This window comes from Pristiophorus japonicus, chromosome 13, assembly GCF_044704955.1.
Source record: "Pristiophorus japonicus isolate sPriJap1 chromosome 13, sPriJap1.hap1, whole genome shotgun sequence".
Taxonomy (NCBI): domain Eukaryota; kingdom Metazoa; phylum Chordata; class Chondrichthyes; family Pristiophoridae; genus Pristiophorus; species Pristiophorus japonicus.
In genome coordinates, this window is record NC_091989.1 from 65,980,965 (window position 1) to 66,003,164 (window position 22,200).

The window sequence follows — 22,200 nt, forward strand, 5'->3', positions numbered from 1 at the left end:
ATAGAGAACATACCATGTCATTCAGAACCTTCAGTGATAGAGGGCACATCACATCATCCAAAACCTTCAGTGTTAAAGAACGCACCATTTCATCCAGAACCTCCAGTGATGGAGAACGCACCATGTCATCCAAAACTTTCAGTGATGGAGGAGACACCACATCATCTAGAACCTTCAGTGATAGAGGACACATCACATCATCCTGAACCTTCAGCAATGAAGGAAAGACATTCGTGTTTTAATAATTTAAAGGTAATCAGACATTAATCTAGTGCATCTCTGATTGTGTACAGCAGGAGGGGGAGGGGAGGGGAGGTTCTTTCTGTTTCAGCCTCTAAAGGTCACAGGATCAAAATGAGTGAGACCCATTTTAGTTCATCCAACCAGATAGGCCCTGCAGTACTTCAATAATAACTCCAGGGCTTCTCCTTCAAATACTCCAGATGTTGATCACTGTTTGTGCAAAGAGCTTTCTGTTATCAATCCTAAATTTGTTTTTTACTAATTTGAATCTGAGTCCCATTATTCTAATTTCACTCTCAAGTTGAAGTAATGTCCTGGATTTAACTTTTTATACCATATTCTACCTTATATCAGGTGACCGCTTAGATCCCTGCCTTTCGGCTGTGAAGCCCAAGTATCCCCAGGCTTTCCTCATACTTGAAGAATAGTAGTTAGACATGTTGAATGTCAAGTCACGTCTCCTAGGACCCCTTGATCTTTCTAAAACTAGGGATCAGCCTTGTGACTCTTTTCTGATCTTTGGGCACCCTGAGCGGAGGGGAGCGGGCAGGTCGGACGGCCTCCTTGTAGGACTGCTCCTGGGCATGTCCAAGGTGGCCAATAACCGGTCCAGGCAGCGGGCGGTCGAGGGGGTTGCTCAGCCCGACTGCCTGCCTCTCTTCCACGGTTACATCCGAGCCAAGGTGTCCCTGGAGATAGAGCACGCGGTGTCCATCGATACGCTCACGACCTTCCGCGAGAGATGGGCACTGGAGGGACTGGAGTACGTCATTTCAACAGGGAAAATTTTTTAAATTTAATTCAATTTGTAAGGTTCCCTTTAATGTTTATTGGTTAATTTGTGGATTTTTGTGCTCTTGCAAAAGGGGGCATTTGATTTAAAGTTATTTTAAAATAGTTGTAACTCTTTTCTGAATTAATCCAGTGTTTGAAAATCTCCCTTGTATCTCTGACCACAACTGGATAGAGTAATCAACATTTGGTTCAACTAAAGAAACACACAGTTTGAGCATAACTTTCTCTGAATTTTACTCCACTGTTTTGGCTATCGAGTTAACCATTCTATTGGCTGTGTTGATTGCTGTTGTGCTGTGATTGGAGCATCGAGTTCACTGGGCTCTCTAGGTCTGTTTGAGCTTCAGTGGCTCTACCATTCAGATATTCCTGAAGCTGAAGGTACAGATGAAGGCCGATCTTGATCTGAGAGCATTAAACGTACGGAGGCATTCCATCCAACTGCTTAGTCCAGAATAAATTAAATGGGCATTCTCCATTAAACCACCTTCACACATATACCTCCCATTGGATTAAGATAGCCCTGCTTCCTGTTACGTTAAATTAAGGTAAAAATGTTACTATGTTGTATATAGAATCATAGAAAGGTTACAGCACAGGAGGCCATTTGGCCAGTCGAACCCGTGCCGGTTCTCTACAAGAGCACTTAAGCTAGTCCCACTCTCCTGCCCTTACCCCAAATTATTTTCCTTCAAGTTCTTATCCAATTCCCTTTTGAAAGCCATGATTGAGTCTGTCTCCACTACCCTCTCAGGCAGTGCATTTCAGATCCGAACCACTCGCTGCGTAAAAAAGTTATTCCTCGTGTCACCTTTGGTTCTTTGCCAATCACCTTAAATCTGTGTCCTCTGGTTCTCGACCCTTATGTCAATGGGAACAGTTTCTCTCTATCTAATCTGTCTAGACCCCTCATGATTTTGAACACCTCGATCAAATCTCTGCTCAACCTTCTCTTCTCTAAGGAGAATAACCCCAGCTTCTCTGGTCTATCCACATAACTGAAGTCCCTCATCCCTGGAACCATTCTTTTTAATCTTTTCTGCACCTTCTCTAAGGCCTTCACATCCTCCCTAAAGTGTGGTGCCAATAATTGGACACAATACTCCAGTTGAGGCCAAACCAATGTTTTATAAAGTTTCATTATAATATCCACGCTCTTGTACTCTATGCCTCTATTTATGCCCAGGATCCCATATGTTTTTTTTTAAATCACTTTCTCAACCTGCCCTGCCACCCTCAACGATTTGTGCACATATACCCCCAGGTTTCTCTGTTCACCCCTTTAGAATTATACCATTTAGTTTATATTACCTCTCCTCATTCTTCTTACCAAAGTGTATCATTTCACACTTTTCTGCATTAAATTTCATCTGCCACATGTCTGCCCATTCCACCAGACTGTCTATATCCTCTTGAAATCTACCACTATCCTCCTCACTGTTCACTATACTTTCAAGTTTTGTGTCATCTGCAAATTTTGAAATTGTGCCCTGTACACACAAGTCATTGATATATATCTGGAAAAGCAGTGGTCCCAGTACCGACCCCTGGGGAACACCACTGTATACCTTCCTCCAGTCCGAAAAACAACCATTCACCATTACTCTCTGTTTCCTGTTACTTAGCCAATTTCATATCCATGCTGCCACTGTCCCTTTTATTCCACGGGCTTCAACTCTACTGGCCAATCTATTATGTGGCACTTTATCAAACGTCTTTTGGAAATCCATGTACTCCACGTCAACCACATTGCCCTCATCAACCTTCTCTATTACCTCATCAATAACAATTTGCCTTTAACAAATCTGTGTTGGCTTTCCTTAATTAATTCACATTTGTCCAAGTGATTGTTAATTTTGTCTCGTACATATGCAGGTACAGAACAGCATTTAAAGCATTCATATGTGTTATTTTATTGCCCACTGCTCAATAGTACCAATTCAGGGCTTGTTCTTGGCTCCTAATGCCGATTGGTTGGAGTTTTCCAATGGGTGCAACACGTGCTGAATTGGAGTTAATGAGGGGTGTTTTCACTTGGAGCACTATTTTGAAAGACGGTGGGTGGGGCATATGTGGCAGGTGTCCTGAAGAGGCAGGATCTGATTCATTTCAGTTTGGGGTCCTCATTATAATGTGGCCAGTGAGCTGCCAGTACAAAACACACTCCCCAACAGGCAGCTTGCCGGTCTGGAGGTGGGTGATCGGGCAGGACGGCTGAATGCAAAGGGCCTGCAGCAGCACTTTAGAGGAAAGGGGGTAGAATTGTCCAGACTGAAAATGCACAGCACTTCAGAGTGGAAGCCAACTTTTTTTTGCAGAACCTGCAGTCGTAAGGACATTAAATCTGGACGCCTTTAAGGCTCAAAACCCACAAGTGACTGCCATAAAGGTTTGTCTCAAACCACCACCCAGCATTCCCTGATTGCCGATGAGGATCCTTTTAATTTATCCAACAATGGCTGCCTCCTGACTTGTACTGCCCATGGTTGGTGGGCGGGAGGAGGAAGTAGCAGTAGCAATGTTGGCCAAGAGGCAAATGGCATTGGTAGTCCAAGGCAGGTTACCAACCTGTACCATCTACTGACTGATGTGCTCCAGAAGTTTGGTTGCCAAAATAATGATAGTGTGCCGCATGCTATGTAGCATTGTATATAGTTGATGTCTCCAGGATAAGAGGAGACTAATTGATGTCCTGTTACTGTCTGCTCGGGGCGGAGGAGCAGTGATAGATCGGGGCCCAGGAGTGTTGTGATCAGGGCCCAGAGAGGCGAGGGTTCGGAGCCCAGAAGATGCGAGGGCTCAGGGGCAGCATGGGCCAGCCCACACTGCGATCTATGGACTGTAGGAGTATGTGGGCGCACTAGATCCATGCAGCAGCGCTTGGTCTCCAGTCATCTTGGTTAACTCTTGCCACTGGATCAAGACCTAGCTCTGCCAAGCCCGTGTGGTGACTGGTGTCGACGCAAAGGCATCTTCCACCCTTCAATATGTAGTTCGGGACCTAGAATGTCAGATCCCTCATTGAAACACCTGTGAACTCATCCCTTTTTGGTGTGGTTTGGCGGGTCATCCTCAATACGAGGGACTGCCTAATACTATACTAGTAGCATTGTAATTTATAGAGACATAAAGTACACCAGATCAAGAGTAGGACGAGAGGGAGCATAGGAACAAGGTGAGGCCATTCAGCCCCTTGAGCCTGCAATTAGATCAGAGATGATCTGCACCTCAACTTCATTTACCCGCCTTTGCTCCATACCCTTACTTAACAAAGGGTGCCAGAATTTCTCCCCTGGTAGCATGAGAACAGCAGTGACAATCTGATTCTGCTCTCTGTTGCATAGCTTTCTCCCTCCGCATAGCTTACATAAAATTCTTCCACAGTACGCCTGTCCTAGGTCACCCCTCCTATGTCTCCCACAAAGTCTCCTTCTCCATTCCTTTCCTCCTCTGTGGTGTGTCTGGGGACATTTCCTTACATTAAAGATGCTAAATAAATACAAGCTACTGCTGTTAATAATTGTTACCTCCTTCCCCTGATCTAATACATTGGACATTTGCGTTTTAGTGTCATCAATCCTGTCTGCCTGGTGACTGGTGTCCTGCATCTAAAGAGTAACTCATCAACATGAGCATATGCTGCTACCTCTTGGTGTATTTGCAGACATATTTTGACACAATTATCTTCCATAAGCATTGAGCAATTCAGCATGACATTTATTTGAGCTGAACCAGACAGAGCATTGATATAGCCTCAAATCATACATCTCATATATATATATGAAAAAAATGAATTGTTTTGACAATATTATAATGCAAAATATATTTGTAGTTAGTGAATCGATGACCACTTCCTGGTGCAGTGTTCCTCTGGTAACATCCATTTCTACATGTGTTTTATTTTCAAAGCTATTTCTAGCAGCCTTGTCCTTTGCTTTCTTTGCGAAAGCATTATCTGGGAGCTATATGAAGAGTACAATCACACAGATAGAGAGACGCTTTGACATACCGAGTGCACTAATTGGTATAATTGATGGAAGCTTCGAAATTGGTAAGTGTTGAATACTGAAACGTAACAGCCTAAGTCCAGCATTAGAGGTCAGTTATAATTAACTTTTGTGTTTGTTGTTCTTGGTTCAAGGGAATCTGATGGTGATTGTCTTTGTGAGTTACTTTGGAGCAAAGTTTCATAGACCAAAACTAATTGGAGCTGGTATGATACTCATGGCCATTGGGACATTTATAATAGCTTTGCCCCATTTCATCATGGGACGGTGAGTTTCCAAACCCAAATGTTTATAATTGCTCTAGATTCTATTAAAACAATGTTAAGCATATTACTGAAAGTTCCATTTGATATATCAACATTAATAAAACTGTTGGCATTTGCACAGCTATGAGTATGAATCAGCAATTAAACCTTCATACAACTCTACGTCGAATGTGTCCTTGTGCTCAATACAACCTTACGACAGACGGAAGTCAGAATTCATGGATATGTCATCACTGACACCTAAACCAGGCAAGTAAAGTTCTTTCAGATTTTGAAGAGCTTATTGTTGTTTGCTACGTTGTTACTTCTATCTGTTTTACCTGGATGAAGTATGTATGTTGTTGTCACAGATTGTATAAACACAGCCGAATCCTCCCTGTGGACATATGTATTCCTTGGAAATCTCTTACGTGGAATTGGTGAAACACCAGTCATACCTTTGGGCATCTCTTATCTCGATGATCATGCCAAACAGGAAAACTTTGCCTTCTATCTGGGTAACTATGGATTTTCCAAATGGATCGATACAAACAATACTTTTAGAAGTAAGGCATAGTCGTGCATTGATTGGCTTCTAACTGAAGAACCCCATTCTATTTTAGGATGTATGTACACAGTCGGACTTTTGGGACCAATATTTGGCTTTGTGCTGGGATCATTTTGTGCCAGGCTGTTTGTGGATATTGGATTTGTTAGCTCAGGTAAGGACTGGGAGACTTTGCTAATGTTTGGTAGCTGACTTGGGTTTCTAAATCTAAAAGAAGGACAATATTCTACATTTAAAGGGAGGCTTGATGCATGCACAAATGAGAAGGGAACAGAGTGAACTTGCCTGAAATGAGTGAAAGCTTCATTAAGGGCCACAAAAGTACACAAATGGGGGCGAAATTCAGTACGGGGCGGTACCGAGGCGAGACGGGACATCCTGTGCCTGGCGCGAAGTCTCACCCCGGCAGTGAAATTGGGGTTAGCACCCCCGATAGGAGGTAGAGCGCAATGATGCCCACTCACTTCCGTTCGGGGGTGGCACTGGGGCGCTAACTGCGGGAATTTCCCATCGCTACGGGGAGAGCCGCATTGCGCTGGCGGGACCACAGGGCCCTCCCCTTCCGTTAAAGGGGGGGTGAGCAGGCTGCCGACTCTGCAATGGGGTAAGGGGCCACCACTTCACCACCGGGGTGCAGGGCGCCATGGCAGCAGACCAGCACAGAAGCGGAGCGTCGGGCTGCAACACGGCGGCACCGACCCCGTGAATTCCACAAGACAAAAGGTCGTGACCCGCGAGGCTGCCTCGGGTGCCTGCCGCAGCAACCTCATGGGGCGCGACCAAAGTTTCACTCCGGGGCGAAAGCAGGGCGCTGTGCACGGCGATGACGTCATCATCGCCGGCGCAGCGTGCCGGGGGCCTACCGGATTGTACCTCCGCTAACTCCCACAGAATTTCGCGGGAGTCGGTAATGGCTCCGCGCCCCGAGCGAGAAGTCATTGCGCCCTGTTATTGCCTCCCCCCGCCCCCCAGGGGTGGAGGGCTAACGGGAGGCGCAAACTACGCAATTTCACCCTGAATGTGTTTAAATCACCTGAAGGTGTGATTTCTCAGGTTTCTCTCCAGGAATGTGTCGTGTGATGCCCCATCACATATAAAATGGGTGTTGCTGAGCAAGCATATAATACATGTGTTAGTTGCAGTTGTGATTCATACATTGGCATTTCTGCATTTTTATTGCATTTGTATGTGGTGCACTTTAGTGACTTTTCTCTTCATTTTCCGCATCTGGATTTCTGGGAGATTTGTGGGCACAATCTTACAGCTGTAACTGCAACCATGTTTCCAGATTTTCATGGCATCTACAAAGGTTGCCACACATCAAGCGTGCCTTGCATGTACGCTGATGCGTTCCGTGCTTTGCATGCGACCTCAGCTGAGCTGTGCCAGGATGAGTGGGAACTCTTTGTGACAGGCTTGCCTTGCTCCATTAATGCGTGCAGGTCTACACTGAATAGTCATATCTTGCGAGTTTTCCTATGGCTGCCAACCTTTAGTTCCTCACTTGCTTCCATCTCCTCCCCTGCGTTGTGGAAAGCTCTCTCTGTTACAGGCCCAGTGCGGTCATTTAAAGGGGAGGATATAGCTCCATTAAAGAGCTGTAATTTAAAGGGGAGGTGGTCATCATGTAGGCAGCCACAAAATCTGTTGCTGTAAACCTTACAGTTTCATTCAACCATATGGAGGAAATGCGCATGGTGGGGCGGGGGGGAGGAATTGAACTTCTGTGCATCCTCTGCAAGCTTCCTTTCCTGCTCCAGCAATTCAGTTCTTCAATCATAGAATCATCCAGCACAGAAGGAGGTCATTTGTCCCATCGTGCCTATGCCGACTCTTTGAAGGAACTCTCCAATTAATCCCATTTTCCTGATCTTTCTCCATAGCCCTGCAAATTTTTCCTATATATCCAACTCCCTTTTGAAAGCTACTATTGAATTTGCTCCCACTGCCCTTTCAGGCAGCGTGTTCCATATCACAACACAGAAATTTACAGTGCAGAAGGAGGCCATTTTGGCCCATCGTGTCCATGCCGGCCGACAAAGAGCCGCACGGCCCTCGGTCAGCAGCCCTGAAAGTTACATATAACCCCATGAAGAATGGCGGAAAGGTAAAGAGCACCCAGCCCAACCAGTCTGTCCCACATAACTGTGACACTCCTGGCACCGAAAAATTCTATACTCCACCCCAACCGGAGTCATGTGATCTCCTGGGAGAGGCAAAAACCAGATAAAAACCCAGGCCAATTGGGGAAAAAAAAAAATCTGGGAAAATTCCTCTCCGACCCATCCAAGTGATCGAAACTACTCCAGGAGATCACCCTGGCCGTATTCGATTCCCTGCAGTATAATAGCTTGCTGCGTAACAAAACATATACACCTATGGTTCCTTTGCCTCCTATTCCTTTCCTCCATATGGCTGAATGGAATTGCAAGATTTACAGCAACAGATTTTGTGGCTATCTGGTATCACTGGGTCAAAATCCTGGAACTCCCACCCTAACAGCTGTGTCAGAGTTGCCAACCCTATGCAGTTGGATACAGCCCAACTGAGGTTCCTCCTAAGCCTGACTGACTGACGGCTTTGTAATGTATGCACCTGTAAGGATGCTCACAGGTTTGGAGAGCTGTTGATCCGTACCTCCACGACCGAGGTTTTAGGTGGCAATCGGATGAGAGGGCTGTGGCTGGCGAGGTGACCAGGGTCAGGGACCTGCTCGATGGCAGAGGAGCGGGCTGGATGGCGCCAGACATGCTGGCACGGCGCCTAAATTTGGCCGACGTCCGCCGCGTGGCCGATGCCATCGAGTCGCTAAAATCAGCTCTGGGCCCTGACTCCGTTAGGTGTGTCGAGGAGGCTCAAGCACGTGGGGAGATCCCGTCCGAACTGACCCCCGTCCGGACAGAATTCCTCATCGGCGCTAAACGCCGGAACCACCCTCGGGAGCCGGCGCCTCACAACTTGAGCCGCCTCGGGGAAATCCCCTCCATGCCTTTCAGTTCTGCACGGAGGGGTTTCCTGTACGGGCTGCTCCTGCACACTCTCAACCTTGCCATCCTCGTCTGCTGTCCGGACACGCCATGGCGCAACATCTTGCCATCCGGAGGAGGCGGGGATCCCCGATGGAGTGCACTCTATTTGGGAGTCCTCCCACTATTTATCAGGGACTTGGCCTGGAGGGTGGTGCACGGAGCAGTCCCGTGCAATAAATTTTTAAGCCGGTTCACGAGCTCCCATGCCGCCTGCAATTTCTGCGGTCTTGAAGAGTCCGTGTTCCATGTTTTTATGGAGTGTGCAAGGTTGCAGCCCCTGTTCCATTATTTAAAGGGGCTGCTCCTCAATTTCTGGCTGCACTTCAGTCCCACACTCTTGATCTTTGGGCACCCTGTGCGGAGGGGAGCGGGTAGGTCCGAGGGCCTCCTCGTAGGACTGCTCCTGGGCACGGCCAAGGGTGCCATCAGCCGGTCCAGGCAGCGGGCGGTTGAGGGGGTCGTTCAGCCCGACTGCCTGCCTCTCTTCCGCGCCTACATCCAGGCCAGGGTGTCCCTGGAGATGGAGCACGCGGTGTCCACCGGTACGCTCGCGGCCTTCCATGAGAGGTGGGCGCCGGAGGGACTGGAGTGCATCGTTACCCCCGGCAACCAAATTTTAATTTGATTTTATATGTTTTAAAGTTTAATTTGTTTTAATTGCCGGATTTTTAGTGTCCCCCTCCCCTTTTATAGGGGGCACTTGTAAAATATATCATTTTAATGCCCCCCCCAAAAAAATCACAAAAAAACCCACAAAAAAACAAAAAAAAAGAAACAAAAAACTTTTTTAAAAAGGGGGCAGTTAAGTGTCTGGTGTGTCCCCCAGATCGGGGGGCACTTGATCTAACGTGTATTTTGTTCCCCCCCCCAAAAGAGTTGGAGAGCTGTTGATCCGTACCTCCACGACCGAGGTTTTAGATGGCAGTCGGATGAGAGGGCTCTGGCTGGCGATGTGACCAGGGTCAGGGACCTGCTTGATGGCGGAGGAGCGGGCTGGATGGCGCCAGACATGCTGGCACGGCGCCTAAATTCGGCCGACGTCCGCCGCGCGGCCGATGCCATTGAGTCGCTAAAAACAGCTCTGGGCCCTGACTCCGTTAGGTGTGTCGAGGAGGCTCAAGCACGTGGGGAGATCCCGTCCGAACTGACCCCCGACCGGACGGAATTCCTCATCGGCGCCAAACCCCGGAACCTCCCTTGGGAGCCGGCGCCTCACAACTTGAGCCGCCTCGGGAAAATTCCCTCCGTGCCTTTCAGTTCTGCGCAGAGGGATTTCCTGTACGGGCTGCTCCTGCACACCCTCAACTTTGCCATCCTCGTCTGCCGTCCGGACACGCCTTGGCGTACCATCTTGCCGTCCAGAGGAGGCGGGGGTCCCCGATGGAGTGCACTCTACACGGGGGTCCTCCCACTATTTATCGGGGACTTGGCCTGGAGGGTGGTGCACGGAGCAGTCCCGTGCAACAAATTTTTAAGCCGGTTCACGGGCTCCCAGGCCACCTACAATTTCTGCGGTCTGGAAGAGTCCGTGTTTCACGTTTTTATGGATTGTGCGAGGTTGCAGCCCCTGCTTCATTATTTAAAGGGGTGCTCCTCAATTTCTGGTTGCACTTCAGTCCTACACTCCTGATCGTTGGGCACTCTGTGCGGAAGGGAGCGGGTAGGTCCGAAGGCCTCCCCGTAGGACTGCGCCTGGGCATGGCCAAGCGTGTCATCAGCCGGTCCAGGCAGCGGGCAGTCGAGGGGGTCGTTCAGCCTGACTGACTGCCTCTCTTCCGCGCATACATCCGGGCCAGGGTGTCCTTGGAGATGGAGCACGCGGTGTCCACCGATACGCTCGCGGCCTTCCGCGAGACGTGGGTGCCGGAGGGACTGGAGTGCATCGTTACCTCTGGCAACCAAATTTTAATTTGATTTTATATGTTTTAAAGTTTAATTTGTTTTAATTGCCGGTTTTAGTGTCCCCCTCCCCTTTTATAGGGGGCACTTGTAAAATTTATCATTTTAATGCCCAAACAAAATCACAAAAAAAAAACACAAGAAAAAAGAGGGCAGTTAAAAGTGTCTGGAGTGTCCCCCAGATCAGGGGGGCACTTGATCTAATGTTTATTTTGACCCCCAAAAGAGTTGTAGAGCTGTTGAGATGGAATTCCTAATTGGCGCCAAGCCCCGAAAGCTCGGGATCCGGCGCCTCATAACTTGAGCCTCCTCCGGGAAATCCTCTCCGTGCCTTTCAGTTCTGCGTGGAAGGGATTCCTGTACGGGCTGCTCTTGCACACTCTCCACGTTGCCATCCTCGTCTGCCGTCCAGACACGCCATGACGTACCATCTTGCCGACTGAGGAGGTGGGGGTCCCCAATAAAGTGCTCTCTATGTGGGAGACCTCCCTCTATTTATTGGGGATTTGGCCTGGAGGGTGTTGCATGGAGCAGTCCCAGGCAATAAGTTTTTAAGTCAGTTCACGGACTCCCAGACCACCTGCAATTCTTGCGGTCTGGAAGAGCCCGTGTTCCATGTATATATCAAATGTGCGAGGTTGCAGCTCCTATTCTATTATTTGAAGGGGCTGCTCCTCAAATTCTGGTTGCACTTCAGTCCCACGCTCCTGATCTTTGAGAATCCTGTGCAGAGGGGAGCGGGCAGGTCGGAAGGCCTCCTTGTAGGACTGCTCCTGGGCATGGCCAAGGTGGCTATTAACTGGTCCAGGCAGCGGGCGGTCGAGGGGCTCATTCAGCCCAACTGCCTGCCTCTCTTCTGTGGTTATGTTCGAGCCAGGGTGTCCCTGGAGATGCAGCACATGGTGTCCACTCACGGCCTTCCACGAGAGGTGGGCGCCGGAGGGACAGGAGTGCATCATCACCCCCGGCAATCAAATTTTAATTTAATCCTTTAATGTTAAAAGTTTAATTTGTCGGTTTTAGTTCCCTTTTAATAAGGGGGCACTTGATTTATAGTTTTCAACAAAATAGTTGTAGAGCTGTTGAGTTGTGAGTGGCTCAGCCAGTCACATGATAGAAACATAGAAAATAGGTGCAGGAGTAGGCCATTCGGCCCTTCGGCCCTTCGCGCATGCACCACCATTCAATATAATCATGGGTGATCATTCACCTCAGTACCCCTTTCCTGCTTTCTCTCCATACCCCTTGATCCCTTTAGCCATAAGGGCCATATCTAACTCCCTCTTGAATATATCCAATGAACTCGCATCAACGACTCTCTGTGGCAGGGAATTCCACAGGTTAACAACTCTCTGAGTGAAGAAGTTTCTCCTCATCTCAGTCCTAAATAGCCTACCCCTTATCTGAAGACTGTGTCCCCTGGTTCTGAACTTCCCCAACATCGGGAACATTCTTCCCGCATCTAACCTGTCCCGTCCCATCAGAATCTTATATGTTTCTATGAGATCCCCTCTCATCCTTCTAAACTCCAGTGTATAAAGGCCCAGTTGATCCAATCTCTCCTCATATGTCAGTCCAGCCATCCCTGGAATCAGTCTGGTGAACCTTCGCTGCACTCCCTCAATAGCAAGAACGTCCTTCCTCAGATTAGGAGACCAAAACTGAACACAATATTCCAGGTGAGGTCTCACCAAGGCCTGTACAACTGCAGTAAGACCTCCCTGCTCCTATACTCAAATCTCCTAGCTATGAAGGCCAACATGCCATTTGCCTTCTTCACCACCTGCTGTACCTGCATGCCAACTTTCAATGACTGATGAACCATGACACCCAGGTCTCATTGCACCACCCCTTTTCCTAATCTGCCGCCATTCAGATAATATTCTGCCTTCGTGTTTTTGCCACCAAAGTGGATAACCTCACATTTATCCACATTATACTGCATTTGCCCACTCTCCTAACCTGTCCAAATCACCCTGCAGCCTCTTAACATCCTCCTCACAGCTCACACGACCACCCAGTTTAGTGTCTTCTGCAAACTTGGAGTATTACCCTCAATTTCTTCATCCAAATCATTAATGTATATTGTGAAAAGCTGGGGTCCCAGCACTGAGCCCTGCGGACCCATTTATCCTGACTCTCTGCTTCCTGCCTGCCAACCAATTCTCTATCCACGCCAGTACATTACCCCCAATACCATGTGCCTTGATCTTGTACACCAATTTCTCACGTGGTACCTTGTCAAAGGCCTTTTGAAGGTCCAAATACACCACATCCACTGGTTCTCCTTTGTCCACTCTACTAGTTACATCCTCAAAAAATTCCAAAAGATTGGTCAAGCGTGATTTCCCTTTCATAAATCCATGCTGACTTGGACCGAGCCTGTCACCGCTTTCCAAATGCGCTGCTATTTCATCCTTAATAATAGATTTCAACATTTTCCCCACTACTGATATCAGGCTAACCGGTCTATAATTACCCATTTTCTCTCTCCCTCCTTTTTTAAAAAGTGGTGTTACATTAGCTGCCCTCCAGTCCATAGGAACTGATCCAGAGTCGATAGACTGTTGGAAAATGATCACCAATGCATCCACTATTTCTAGGGTCACTTCCTTAAGTACTCTGGAATGCAGACAATCAGGCCCCGGGGATTTATCGGCCTTCAATCCCATCAATTTCCCCAACATAACTTCCCACCTAATAAGGATATCCTTCAGTTCCTCCTTCTCACTTGACCCTCGGTCCCCTAGTATATCCGGAAGGTTATTTGTGTCTTCCTTCGTGAAGACAGAACCAAAGTATTTGTTCAATTGGTCTGCCATTTCTTTGTTCCCCATTATTAATTCACCTGAGTCCGACTGCAAGGGACCTATGTTTGTTTTCACCAATCTTTTTCTCTTCACATATCTATAGAAGCTTTTGCAGTCAGTTTTTATGTTCCCGGCAAGCTTCCTCTCATACTCTATTTTCCCCCTCCTAATTAAACCCTTTGTCCTCCTCTGCTGAATTCTAAATTTCTCCCAGTCCTCAGGTTTGCTACTTTTTCTGGCCAATTTATATGCCTCTTCCTTGGATCTAACACTATCCTTAATTTCCCTTGTTAGCCACGGTTGAGCAACCTCCCTGTACTCCAGACAGGGATGTACAACTGTTGAAGTTCATCCATGTGATCTATAAATGTTTGCCATTGCCTATTCACCGTCAACCTTTTAAGTATCATTGCCAGTCTATTCTTGCCAATTCACGCCTCATGCCATCGAAGTTAGCTTTCCTTAAGTTTAGGACCCTAGTTTCTGAATTATGATGTTCACAAGACTCAATAAAACCCCAGCCAGTTGGGTTCGGGGGATCCACGATGAGGCAGGTGGTTGTGAGCCTGATGGATGAATTGGGTAATGTGTAGTGTGGTTGTTCAACCTTTGCTGATAAACCAACTAGTTCTTAATAGCAATGTGTTGCTATGAATTCTTAAGCAAAGAACCCATGAAGCAAATACATTATAGGCTCCACAGCCTATGTATGTTTAAGAGCATTGATTGGTGAGTATGGTCTACTTGTAATTTACCTAAATTCTATTTGAGGCAACACAAACAAACAGAAATAGCAACAGAGCTGATTTGTTGTTATAACTGGCCATCGTGGTGCATGGTGCTGTGCCGCAGGATGGTAAGAGATACCCATGTGCATGGAGTTCCCCACCAATCCCCCATCTCAACTGTGCCATTTGATGAAGCATTGAACACAGGCCAAATTCTTCCTCGGGCAGAGCAAGGGAAAAATTAAGAAACTGAGTCACCGGTGCGGGGAGGGGTGTTCCATTCTCTCATGCCCCAAGTCCAAGGACTTTCTCTGATGCCCAAGCATTACAGGAGACCTAAGAACAAGTCAAGTGCCCATCCTCCAAACCAGGAATGAGGCAGATCGTGGAGAGGAAAAATAATCAAATGATAAAAAGCAACCTGTTCTGAGCTCACGAGAACCCTTATTTGGGCTCTCCTTGTTTATCTGCACTGTGGCCATCTGCCAGGAATACGAAGAGCTGCATTGTACTGAGATTCTAAAGGGTGCTTGCCAACAATAAAAGTACTGTTTTCAGTATGATTTTTAAGCGTTTATAAAAATAAATTAAAGAACGCTCCACCCTCACCAAATAAAATCTGCAAACTGCGGACAGTATCCATACACAGAACGGTCTTTATAACCAGGAAAATGTGGCTAGTTTAAAGTATTTGACAGTGCCACACAGAGTGCTTGATGCTGCTGTCAAACAAAGCAAAATGACATAAGTGACTGCGAAATGATTCTATTAAAGTGCGTGTAGCGCGTATTCAGATGCTGGCTTTTGATGCAATGCTCAAACAAAACTAAGCTGCACCAAAACCTTGAATGGTATTTGGCAGGGACGCAGACAAATAACCCAAACGATTTAATTTGAAAAACCTGCCGGATTAAAACCTGCTGGTGTTCAAAAATAAAAATGTGTATTTGTGATTCATAAACCATGCAGCATGGTGGGGAACAGAAATGTTTGTGGGAGGCAAGTTACATTGAATCATTTTATTGTTTTCTTTGTCTGAGGAAGCTGGCACCTTAACATAGAGGAACGTTGCTGCTTTTGGTGCTTTAGTGCAGAATTTCACCATAAACGTGCATCTGTTTTCCCAGACAATCTCACAATTACCCCGAAGGATACTCGATGGGTTGGTGCCTGGTGGCTGGGGTTTTTACTCGCCGGAGTGATATCCATTCTTGCCGCAATACCAATATACTTCTTTCCGAAAACCATGCCTATCGAGGGAGGAGGAAAGAAAAGACTAAATGTGTCCACTAAGCGGGCCAGGGAGGAGGACGATGGTGGGTCTGGCCATACACCTCCTCGGTCATCCAAATTTTCAGCAATGGCAAAAGGCAAGTTGCTGTTTATTCATGAAAGGAAACAGCCGGATTAATGGCTTGCTCAGGTAATACGTATCTGACGTCTATTGTTGATGGGATAAGCTGGTGAACTGCTCTGGCTAATACTGTATGATATTAATGTCCATTCCGACCACTGAAGTCCAATCACTGTTGTTGCGTTCACCTCTATAACAACAGTAACTGTGCTTCAAAAGTAGCCTGTTGATTGTCAATGACTTTGTGACGTCCTTAAGATGTAATAAGGGGCTTTGTAAATGCAATTCCTCTCTTTCTTCTCCCTACTACCTAGCAGATCTCCCATGGCATTACTCACAGTGAGGAAGAAGATACATTAAAATATGGCTTCTAAAGTGTAACGGCTTAAGTGTGACACGACTTGTGACGCTTGCAGGAAATGCATGATATTTACATGAATTTTAATATGTTGTAGATGACATGCGATGGTTAGGATCCCAGTGAATGTTAAAGCCATTACTGTAGCCATAAACTTAAAGAAACTTTAAGATATCTGGGGGGAGAAATTGGGGGAATGAAATTGGTTGCCTTTGCGCCTCCCATTAGCGCCCCCGGGGCACAAGTGCCTTTGCAACCGCTTGCGGTGATGACATCGACTCCCACCATATTCGCCAGGCGTTTTGCGGCGGCGCTACAAATTTGCGGCCCAATCTCCTTCGCCCGGAGATCGTGTCATCATCACCGTGTGCATCGTTTCGGTAACGCTCCAGACCCGAAATTGGGTTCCGCCCCCTGCAGCATCACCGAGTGGAAACACCGACAACTGCAGGAGGCATGCATCGGGTGGCCAGCCGCTTCAGGGGCCGATGCTTAAAGGCAAGGTGGCTGAGGTAAGTAAAAAAACAATGTACCTTTTTAATCCAGCATTTTCCGTGGGGTCCTGCCCACAATTGATCAGCCCGACACTCTGGCTGATCGCGCGGGATCGCGGCTGCCGTCGTGGTCTAAGTAAGTTGTTTTTATTTTGCCAAGCCTGCAGCGATGGCCCTTCCCTTTAAGGGAGGGGAGGAGCTTTTCAATGCGGCAGTGCTGCACGTCCCAGTGTCGTCATCATCATCATCATCTTAGGCAGTCCCTCGAAATCAAGGAAGACTTGCTTCCACTCCAAAAGTGAGTTCTTAGGTGACTGTACAGTCTAATACAGGAATTACAGACTCTGTCACAGGTGGGGCAGACAGTGGTTGAAGGAAAGGGTGGGTGGGGAGTCTGGTTTGCCGCACGCTCCTTCCGCTGTCTGTGCTTGATTTCCGTATGTTCTTGGCGGTGAGACTCGAGGTGCTCAGCGCCCTCCCGGATGTCCTTCCTCCACTTAGGGCGGTCTCTGGCCAGGGATCCCCAGGTGCTGGTGGGGATGTTGCACTTTATCAAGGAGGCTTTGAGGGCATCCTTGAACTGTTTCCTCTGCCTACCTGGGGCTCACTTGCCATGTTGGAGCTCCAAGTAGAGCGCTTGCTTAGGGAGTCTCATGTCGGGCATGTGGACGATGTGGCCCACCCAATGAAGCTGGTCGAGCGTGGTCAGTGCTTCAATGCTGGGGATGTTGGCCTGAGCGAGAACACTGACGTTGGTGCATCTATCCTCCCAGTAGGTTTGCAGGATCTTGCGGAGGCAGCGCTGGTGGTACTTTTCCAGCGCTTTGAGATGTCTGTTGTGACGTCTCTGAGCCATATAGGAGGGCGGATATCACTATTGCCCTGTAGACCATAAGCTTGGTGCCAGATTTGAGGTCCTGGTCTTCAAACACTCTGCGCTGATGACGCCCAACACCACCTCCAATGTGCCAGCACAGCCTTCGGTCGCCTGTGGAAGAGAGTGTTTTACAGGGCAGTAGTGATACCCGCCCTCCTATATAGCTCACAGACTTGGACTATCTAGAGTGTGCAGCACTGCTCCACTCACTGCCCCATCTGCTGTCGTTAGCGCTCCACGAAGGAAGTGGAGCGTTTGATTTAGCACTTCATTGCATTCTTGGAGCCCTAACGGCAAATTTTGTTAAAGTTTGAAAAGTTAGCACCCAAAACAGGACGATAGTGAATTTCTCCCCCTGTTGTTTAGAGGGAAGGAGCCAACAAATAATTATTTTGTAGCGATGCGATTCAAGTTCTTTCACATTCTGCCAAGGAACATGCCTATTTATTTATGTCTTGATGCTAACAATCTACTGCCCTCAGCGTTGCAGCCTACCCCCTTGCTCTAGTCACTAGACAGATTTTAATGCTCCCTCGATTGAGGCCAAGCGTAACAGCAATCTTTCTGTTTTAGTGGAAGGTTAATGCTGTCGTCTGAGATGCCGCAAAAGATCTGCAATATTTCACAATTACTTGTTTATTAAGTGGCATTTAACATCATTACAGGGGTACGATTTGATCGTCCAAACAATTTAATTCAAAAATCAGCTGGATTGAAGAAAGTTGGCGGCAAATCAATTAGAGTCACTCTGTGTTATTTTATCTGATCAAGGATCAAACCCTCTTTAAAGGGAGCAAATAATTGAATACTCTCCAAAGGAGATGAATTGGAGCTCCAATTTCACAATGTACATTCATTTTGGCCTTTATTGTAGACTCGGTAAAAGTGATTTTCAATTATTCTTCCCACTCCTAACTAAACCTAACAGTAGCGATGACTGTTGGGTGCATACTGGCTTCTATAGAGTGTAGTGACTGTGGGATATATCTGTGTATCACTTTCTATACAGTGACTGTGGGATATACCTGTGTAACACACACCTTCTATAGAGTGTAGTGACTGTGGGACATATCTGTGTAACACTCACCTTCTCTACAGTGACTGTGGGATATACCGGCATAACACACACCTTCTCTACAGTGCAATGACTGTGGGATATACCAGTGTAACATACACCTTCTATACAGTGACTGTGCGATATATCTATGTAACACACACCTTCTACACAGTGTAGTGACTGTGGGATATACCTGTGTAACACATGCCTTCTATACAGTGACTGTGGGATATACCGGTGTAACACACACTTTATACACAATGTAGTGACTGTGAGATATACCTGTGTAACACACACCTTCTATACAGTGACTGTGGGATATACCTGTGTAACACACACCTTCTCCACAGTGTAGTGACTGTGGGATATACCTGTGTAACACACACCTTCTCTACAGTGTAATGACTGTGGGATATACCTGTTAAACTCAGAGTTTCTGCAGTTTTTTGTACATGGAGCATGATATGTTTTTCAGACCTATTCATTCAGTACTGGTACATTCAAAATCAATACATTTAAGGTTTCTGTGGATTAACTTGTGCTTGCTCTCCTGTATTTGATAGATTTTAACAATATTCACACATGCCAATGCATGAATAAAAATTAATAAGTGAGGCCTAGTTGTTAAGGTAATCTCTCCTGCCTTTGTGTCAGCTTGGTCCTACCCCCTCGACCTCCCTCCCTAAACCCCTGTGCATCTGTTACTTTTTTCTGCTTTCAAATGCTTTCTCAAATCTTGTTTCGTCAACCATGCATGTGTTCATCCTTTCTAACGTCCCATTTATGCATGGCATTCATTTTTGTAAAGTGCCGTGTGATGTTTTTCTACATGACAGAGGTGAGTTGATTCTGGTAATCAATGTTAACCATTGTAAACTACCACAACTACTGCTATTACTACCACTTCTACCACCACTTCTCCTATTACTACCACTGCTACTAAATCTCCCCATCCACCAGCTCAACAGCAACGATGGGGCCGAATGAATTCACGCTACTGTTGTTGATTCTGATCTAGCCCGGCCTTCTCAGTCATCTGTATCCCTTTCTGTGACAAGTCACTCTTGACATTGTCTATCTGGCACTTCCTTGGTCTTCCTTGGCTTGTTTTACATAGGTACATAGGGTTACATCGGATATACGGCACAGAAACAAGCCATTGGACCCAACCAGTCCATGCCGGCATTTATGCTCCACTCGAGCCTCCTCCCGTCTTTTCTCATCTAACTCTATCAGCATAACCCTCTATTCCCTTCTCCCTCATATGCTTATCTAGCCTTCCCTTAAATGCATCGATACAATTTGCTTCAACCATTCCCTGTGGTAGCAAGTTCCACATTCTCACCACTCTCTGGGTAAAGTTTCTTCTGAATTTCCTATTGGATTTCTTGGTGACTATCTTATATTGATAGCCTCAGGTTGTACTCTACAAGTGGTGTTCTTGCTCCATGTACCTCTGTGTGCAGGGCCATGAAAGTATTCCAGCCGTTTCAAGAATGGAAAGGTGTCCATCACAGTTGTGTTTCTTGGATCTTCTGTATAAGTTGTTTCTTGTCCAGGCCACATTCTTATTTTAAATTATATGAAATTAATCATTGTACAAAAATTATGAATAAACCTTACCTTATTGTTCAAACTTACTGCAGCTCATCAACCACTTGCTTCAAAAGATAAAAACATTTAGTTTTTCTTGGTTGCTAATATGGCTTTACTTGCGTATTGATGAAAAGCAAAGATGCAAATACAGCTTTCCAGTTTAACAGGAAATATTCTAGACTTTAATGCGCTGCGTTTAAAGTCCTGACTGATTAGTTTTATTTTTCAGCTTCTAATATACTTGTTTTCACTAAAAGAGGTATTTTGTTTCCATGACACAAAAATAAAAAATATGCTGCAGTTTTTATCTGTCGTAAAACTTTTCTTTTTATTTTTCAGATTTCTTGCCATCTGTGAAAAGCCTGATTTGCAACCCAATCTATTTTTTGCTTCTGCTTCAAAGTGTCCTACTGGTCAACGGTATGATCGGGATATTAACTTTCAAACCCAAGTTTATTGAGCAGCAGTATGGCCAGACAGCGTCAAGAGCCAATCTTTTAGTAGGTTTGTACTTTGTTTTCATTGATTTATTTTGTTCTTTCGAGTTTCACTTGTTCGGGAGCTTGCCATTTGATAGTGCTGATTAAAAAAATGTTCATTTAAAACAAATGTCATCGGCTTCAAAATCACAAGAGTCAGCTACCGAGGTGTAGGGGTTAAATTGTTGTCTTTACGACCTGGGTGTTTAGCATCACCAGGGCAGAGAGGAATATCTGGCATGGAGGATCTAACTGAATATCGGAGTAGGCCTGAGAACATAAGAAATAGGAGCAGGAGTAGGCCATTTGGCCCCTCGAGCCTGCACCGCCATTCAATAAGATGATGGCTGATTTGATCTTGCCCTCAAATCCACTTCCCTGCCCGCTCCCCATAACCCTTGACTCCTTTTCATAATGTTCCTATGTTCCTAACCGAATCTGCCAGATTCTCCTTCCACTGATTTCAACAGAGAGGAGATCAGGTGGGTTCTGTTTCTGGTACACCATCCTCCCCAGCAGATGTTCTTTTCTGTGCTCTGCCCCAGCGCTCCTTAACATCCGAGGCCATCAAGGCGAAAATCTACTCTTTGCAATCGGCCTAGGGAATTGGGAACAAGAAGTCAATGATCCCGATTTGCGACACTCCTGCTTGAGAACTTTAACGGCCAGGAAATTGGGTATCACAGTGAATAAAAAGAAAGATATATTTATATAGTGCCTTTCCTCAGGATGTCCCAAAGCACTTTACAGTCAATAAAGTACTTTTGGAGTGTAGGTACTGTTGTAAAGTAGGAAATACGATTTTCATACAGCAAAGTCATACAAACAGCAATGTGATAATGACCAGATAATCTGTTTTAGTGATGTTGGTTGAGGGATCGATATTGGCCAAGGCCGCTTCCCCACTCTTAGACGAGGCTTCGGTTTACAATATCATCCAAAAGAAGGCACCTACGACAATGCAACACACCCTCAGCACTGCACTGCAATGTCAGCCTAGATTATGTGCTAAAGTTCCAGGAATGGGAGTTGAACCCACAACCTGCTGACTCAGAGACAAGAGTGCTACCACTGAAAAACAGCTAGTACTGATCCCCACACCCAGTTCTCCTGTTGCGTGATACTCCATGCCAGGAGTGGAGACTCACGATTTCAGGGTTCTTGTCCATTGATAAGTGAGGCTTTATTCACATTCCTCAATAAACTATCGAGTCAAACTGTTCAGTATGACTCACAGCAGTGCAATCAATGTGTATACAAAAAATACTGGCATTGCTATCAGTAGTAGTGGCCGGGAATATGTAGCTGTTTGGCAATCGATAAAAGATTGGCCACTGGTGTTGAATGAGCAGCCATATATATATATACATGCAACACAGTGCCGCTCGCTAGCACTATCTTGTACTTGTACAGTTGTGTGGTCCTTAAGCAGAAACTTTAACGAGTGAAGAGTTTTCCTTTTGGAGAGAGGGGAATAAATATTCTGTGATATGTTCTTCTTCACAATCATGGATTGGGTGTGAGGGTTTAAAAGTGAAGCTGAATTGGCACCACTCTGAATTTTGGATCCTTGGAATCTGAGAGTTTCCAATCTCCAGTGCAAGGGGCAGAACCTCCGTCCAACACTGGTCCGTTTCATTGGCAACAAATTTCCCGATGGG

The 22,200-nt window shown here is 46.3% G+C and overlaps 1 protein-coding gene across 1 annotated transcript in view; it reads left to right on the plus strand.

Annotated features, from left to right (window-relative positions):
- Positions 1 to 206: 206 nt before the first annotated feature.
- LOC139278103 (solute carrier organic anion transporter family member 1C1-like) overlaps positions 207 to 22,200 on the plus strand; it is a 75,533-nt gene continuing 53,539 nt past the window's right edge. Inside the window, exons 1-8 of the mRNA XM_070896762.1 lie at positions 207 to 252; positions 4,948 to 5,089; positions 5,180 to 5,312; positions 5,433 to 5,560; positions 5,662 to 5,808; positions 5,914 to 6,012; positions 15,452 to 15,694; positions 20,400 to 20,564. Of these exons, the coding sequence (XP_070752863.1) occupies positions 217 to 252; positions 4,948 to 5,089; positions 5,180 to 5,312; positions 5,433 to 5,560; positions 5,662 to 5,808; positions 5,914 to 6,012; positions 15,452 to 15,694; positions 20,400 to 20,564 (1,093 nt within the window). The 5' untranslated portion in view covers positions 207 to 216. The remainder of the gene's footprint in view (positions 253 to 4,947; positions 5,090 to 5,179; positions 5,313 to 5,432; positions 5,561 to 5,661; positions 5,809 to 5,913; positions 6,013 to 15,451; positions 15,695 to 20,399; positions 20,565 to 22,200) is intronic.